Source organism: Arabidopsis lyrata (assembly GCF_000004255.2).
Source record: "Arabidopsis lyrata subsp. lyrata unplaced genomic scaffold ARALYscaffold_400, whole genome shotgun sequence".
NCBI classification, from domain to species: Eukaryota; Viridiplantae; Streptophyta; class Magnoliopsida; order Brassicales; family Brassicaceae; genus Arabidopsis; species Arabidopsis lyrata.
In genome coordinates this window covers 1-4,860 of record NW_003302274.1, presented here as the reverse complement: position 1 = coordinate 4,860, position 4,860 = coordinate 1, and the positions used below count along the sequence as shown (strand labels likewise).

Below are 4,860 nucleotides of genomic sequence, written 5' to 3'. Positions count from 1 at the left end.
TTGCTAGATATCAGCAAGCCTAAACAGTCTCATCTTGAAGCTGTGAAGAGAATTCTGAAGTATGTCAGAGGAACTGTAGATCTTGGTATTTGGTATTCAAGAAACTCAAATCAAAATCTGGTTGGTTACTGTGATGCTGATTATGCAGGAAATGTGAATGACAGAAAGAGTACAAGTGGAGGATGTTTTTTTCTTGGAAACAATCTAATTGCGTGGTTGAGTAAGAAGCAAAACTCTGTGTCAATATCCACCGCAGAATCTGAGTATATTGCCATGGGAAGTTGTTGCACTCAGTTACTTTGGATGAAGCAAATGTTAGCAGATTATGGAATCGACGCTGGAGTTCTTCAAGTCTACTGTGATAATCAGAGTGCTATAGATATCTCTAAAAAACCGGTTCAACATTCAAGAACTAAACATATTGATGTGAGACATCACTTTATTCGAGAATTGGTTGAAGAAAAGAAGGTTCAGATTGATCATGTTGGGACAAAAATTCAATTAGCTGATGTGTTCACTAAAGCATTGGATATTAATCGATTTGTCATGCTAAGAAACTCACTCGGAGTTTGTGAGTTGTGATCTGAGTCAGTCAGATATTCATGGGAAAACCGGAGCTATGTGAATTCGTGGTTAGAATCAAAATTCTCCGGTTCGGTTTAAGAAGTTTTAAAATCAGATTGGAGAGCTCGAAGATCAAGATTTCAAATATTTTTTTTTAAAAAAGGAAAAAGAAATCATAACAAGATTTTCTAAAAATCTCGGAACAAAACAAAAAGGGGGAAATCGAAAGATCCCAAAACCCTAATCGAAGAAAAAACTGAGAAAGAAGAGTTTTCTAGGCATAACAATGGTGAAAGCTACTCGTAGAGGTCCAATCGGTGGAAGAAGAACAACTGCAGAAGTTCGTTCGGATGGAGTTGCAGCCCATCCGCAACTAGTTGACGAGTCTATTGAGGAACAAACAAGATCTATTGAGGCGCCTCCTTCTCTTGTTCCTTGTGGAGATGAAGATGAATCATTTGCAACAGCTAATGAAGGAAATAAGAGCAGCGAGTCTGAAGAAATCAGGAAACCTGAAGAAGAGTCAAAGAAACCTGATGGAGAAACTGAGGTACTTTCTGAACAAATCGAAGGAGAAAAATCAGCAGAAGTCGTTCCAACAGAAACTGTGCAAGAAGAAGAAATTGATAAATCTGAGGATCTTTGTAGTGAAATCAAGGAATCAATTCAACCGTCTTCTCAAATCAATGAAGATATCATCAGATCAGATCAAATTTCTGCTGAGAAATCAAAATCAACAGAGGATACTGTAATTTTAGAAGAAGAAAATGCTGAAGAAGTAGTAAGGGACGAAGCAATTCATGTCTCTGATGTTGAGATTCAACCAACTGAAATGACTGTTGAAGAACAGTTTCAGAAAAATCAGAAGGAGAAGGAAGCTCGTAAGAAAAGAGTCTTTAAACAGCTAGGTCTAGCTCCTCCAAAGAAGAAACAGAAGAAGGCTGAACCAAGTTCAAAGAAGAGCAAATCTATCAAGGCTTCAGGCTCAGGCAAAAGTCCTTCCAAGAAAAGCCTTCGATCAAAGCTATTTTCTTCATCTCAAGCTAGAGCAAGGTATGATTTGTTTAAAAATAGAAACTTGATTGAAGAACGCTTGATTGATTTAGAAAAAGAGGATTCCTGGGGTTACTTAACCTTGATCAAGAATGCGAGATTGGAATCTACAGTAACAAATCTTGGAAGTTATGTGCGGGAAGTAGTGTCTGAATTTTATGCAAATTTTCCTTGTGAAAAGTCTGAAGAAAATGCTGAGAAGGTCAGTGTGTTAGTCAGAGGGCATGACTATGAGTTTTCACCAAAGAAAATCAATAAATTTCTTGGTTTTAAAGTTATAACCAAAGAGGAACTTAAGGCAGATAGTGATGCTGATTCTATTGGAAAAGAACAACTTGCAGAACTACTAAGTGAAGATGAGAAGACTGGTTGGGATGATTTAGTATTCACGAATTTTTCTCCTCGAATTGGAGCTCTTCTACGAATCACTGCTCAGAATTGGATTCCTTCCTCTAATCCAGATTATGTTTCAGTTGAGAGAGCTCAGCTCATCTACAAGATCTTTCATGGAATCAGAATTGATGTTGGTAAGATGATCTTTAATCAAGTGATGTCACTTGTTCAGAACAAGGATGAAAGATGGTTGGTGTTTCCCCGAATCATATATGGGATGCTCATAAGTCAAAAAGAAGTGACAATCTATTCTGGAGAAAAGTTTGTGACTCCTAAGTTCTACAAAAAGGATGTCAGAACTGGTCAAGCTTACACTGAAAGGATGAAGGGCAAAGCAAAAGCTAGCACTCAGCCAAATACTTCAAGAACTGCTCCTCAAAAATGTATATCCTTCTTCTCAGTTTAATCCAGAATATCAAGGATATACTGTTGTGGACATTGGAAGCATCCGCCTGCCTCACCCTGATGAGGATGATAGAGAGGGAATGTTTATGGCTTTGTTAGACACAACTCAGGCTATCTCCAAGATGAATAGAGTGATTCAACAACTTGTTCTCAGTCATCCTTTGTCCAAATGACTGTAGGAAGTTTGTTTTTTTTTAACCTTGAGCTCTCAAGCAGGGGGAGAAAGGAGTATGGCTGTGATTCTGGGGGAGTTCATGTGTTGTGGGGGAGTAGTTATTTGTTATTTTTGTTTGAACTCCAGACTTTGTTGTTGCTTGTTTTTCAGACTTTGTCAGATTCAGGGGGAGTTAGTCTTTGTTTGACGAAATTGCTAAAAGTTTTTAATAACTTCGGTTGTTTAAAGTCTGTGATTGCTTGTGATGAAAAATATCTACAAAAGTAAGCAGATTTCAAATACAGGTGCTTGAGAGACACAAGATTAAAAAGGGGGAGATTGAAGATGCAACTTCTGAAGGAGTACCTGAACTAAGTCAAGAAGTAACTCAAGAGAACAGAGCAACATGAACAAGATTAAGGAAATATGCAGAATCTTGTTATGGCGGTTTGAAGTGAAGACTAGAAGCTTAGAGAAGATTCTAGAAGATTGAAGAGTTTCCTTTTACAAGAAGAAAAGGAAAACATGAAGACAAAGGACAATTTCCTATTCCATAAAGAAAAAGGAAATTGTCCATTCCAATTAGTTTTAGAATTGAAAATTGACCTGTTGTATGGTCTCAACCTATTTAGTATAAATAGGAGTGCTAAAGCTTGCAGAAAGCTTAGCACAATCACGAGAGAGAATTCCTAGCTATTAAGTCTTAGTTTGAGAGAAATAGAGAACTAGAGGCTTAAAGAGAGCTAAGGGTTTTAAGGAGAGTTATTGTTCTTAATCGGTCTGTGATTAAGGAACAAGACTTAGTGAGAATAGAAAATAGTGTTAAAGGAGAAACCTTGTAAACATATTTTCTATTAATCAAAAGAGTTTTTGAGAAATTCTGAGTTGCATCGTGAACTAATTCAAAACTTAGTAGCTCTTGCATTTTCAAATTTCTTCATCGGTTTTTAACATTGTGTGAGAACTTGAGATAATAACGAGACCCACTTCAACACCTATGCCAAGTGCCAACTATCATAAACCGTAACAGAAAACTTGTTTTTTTGGTTGCTTAGAAAAAAACTATGCGTGGCAAAACAGAACATTTTCGAAAGAGAAAACAGTGACAAAAGCAATGACGTCACGATGCCCCGTGATAATAACTCCCACACGGCATCGTTTTCGCATTCACTGCCCCCAAATGTGATCGTTATCTTCCGTTGACTCATACGAGACAAAAGTCTCTCTTTGACTTCTCATACAATTGGAAAATTTCCGAGTTTTCTTCTTATGAGTTTTTGACCCAACAACCAAAATCGAAGAAATTCAATTTCAACTTCCCAATCGTGTCTCCTTCCTTGTTTCTCTTACTCTATCACCAAATCCATTTCAAAGAGAGAAAAAAAAAAAAAACAGAGCAAAAGATCAAAAACCTTACACAAATGCTGTCTTGTTCTAAAGCTTAAACACTGAAACCAGATGCCGATTCTAACTCTTCTTCTTCTTATTCTTCCTCTGGGTTTTTTTATAAACCCTTCTGTTTCAGACTCGAGAGGAGCGACGGTGGCTCAGATATGCAGCAACAGAACAACACCGCCGCAACAGAGAAGTCTCTTCGTCAAAACTTTCCTTGCCGCTATGGACGCCGTATCTCCACTTGTGGAAGCTAAAGGTTATGGCCAAGTGGTCAACAACGCAAACGGAAATCTAACCGTCTACGCTTATGGAGAGTGTATAAAAGATCTTAATAAGAAAGACTGTGACTTGTGTTTCGCTCAGATCAAAGCTAAAGTCCCTATTTGCTTACCTTTCCAAAGAGGTACTCGTGGTGGTCAAGTCTTCTCAGATGGTTGCTACATCAGGTACGATGATTACAATTTCTTTAACGAGACCTTAGGCTTGCAAGATCGGACAGTTTGTGCTCCAAAGGAGATAACCGGAGTAAACCGGACGGTATTCCGGGATAACGCTGCGGAGTTGGTGAAGAACATGAGTGTGGAGGCGGTGAGAAATGGTGGATTCTATGCTGGTTTTGTGGATAGACATAATGTGACGGTTCACGGTCTGGCTCAGTGTTGGGAGACTCTTAATCGTAGTGGTTGTGTTGAGTGTTTGAGTAAAGCTTCAGTGAGTATTGGTTCTTGTTTGGTTAATGAAGAAGGTCGAGTTCTTAGTGCTGGTTGTTATATGAGATTTTCTACTCAAAAGTTTTATAACAATTCTGGAAATTCCACATCAGATGGTAATGGTGGTAAGTAGAATAAGCTTGAAATGTGATTTAAATTCAGCTATGTGTTATAACATTTATGGTA

General features: G+C 38.0%; 2 protein-coding genes across 2 annotated transcripts; both read left to right on the top strand.

Moving 5' to 3' along the window:
• Positions 1-850: 850 nt before the first annotated feature.
• Positions 851-2,416, top strand: LOC110224810. The gene has a single exon (XM_021012121.1). It carries the CDS (start codon positions 851-853, stop codon positions 2,414-2,416), a length of 1,566 nt encoding a protein of 521 aa, XP_020867780.1.
• A 1,195-nt stretch (positions 2,417-3,611) lies between these two features.
• LOC9298580 (cysteine-rich receptor-like protein kinase 3) lies at positions 3,612-4,823 on the top strand. Its single transcript, XM_002862457.2, has one exon. The coding sequence runs from the start codon at positions 4,028-4,030 to the stop codon at positions 4,805-4,807; it is 780 nt and encodes a 259-aa protein (XP_002862503.1). The 5' UTR covers positions 3,612-4,027; the 3' UTR covers positions 4,808-4,823.
• Positions 4,824-4,860: the final 37 nt, after the last annotated feature.

Excerpts from the sequence above, each read along its gene's own strand:
- LOC9298580 (XM_002862457.2), top strand. The coding sequence starts at position 4,028 with ATGCCGATTCTAACTCTTCTTCTTCTTATTCTTCCTCTGGGTTTTTTT.
- LOC110224810 (XM_021012121.1), top strand. The coding sequence starts at position 851 with ATGGTGAAAGCTACTCGTAGAGGTCCAATCGGTGGAAGAAGAACAACT.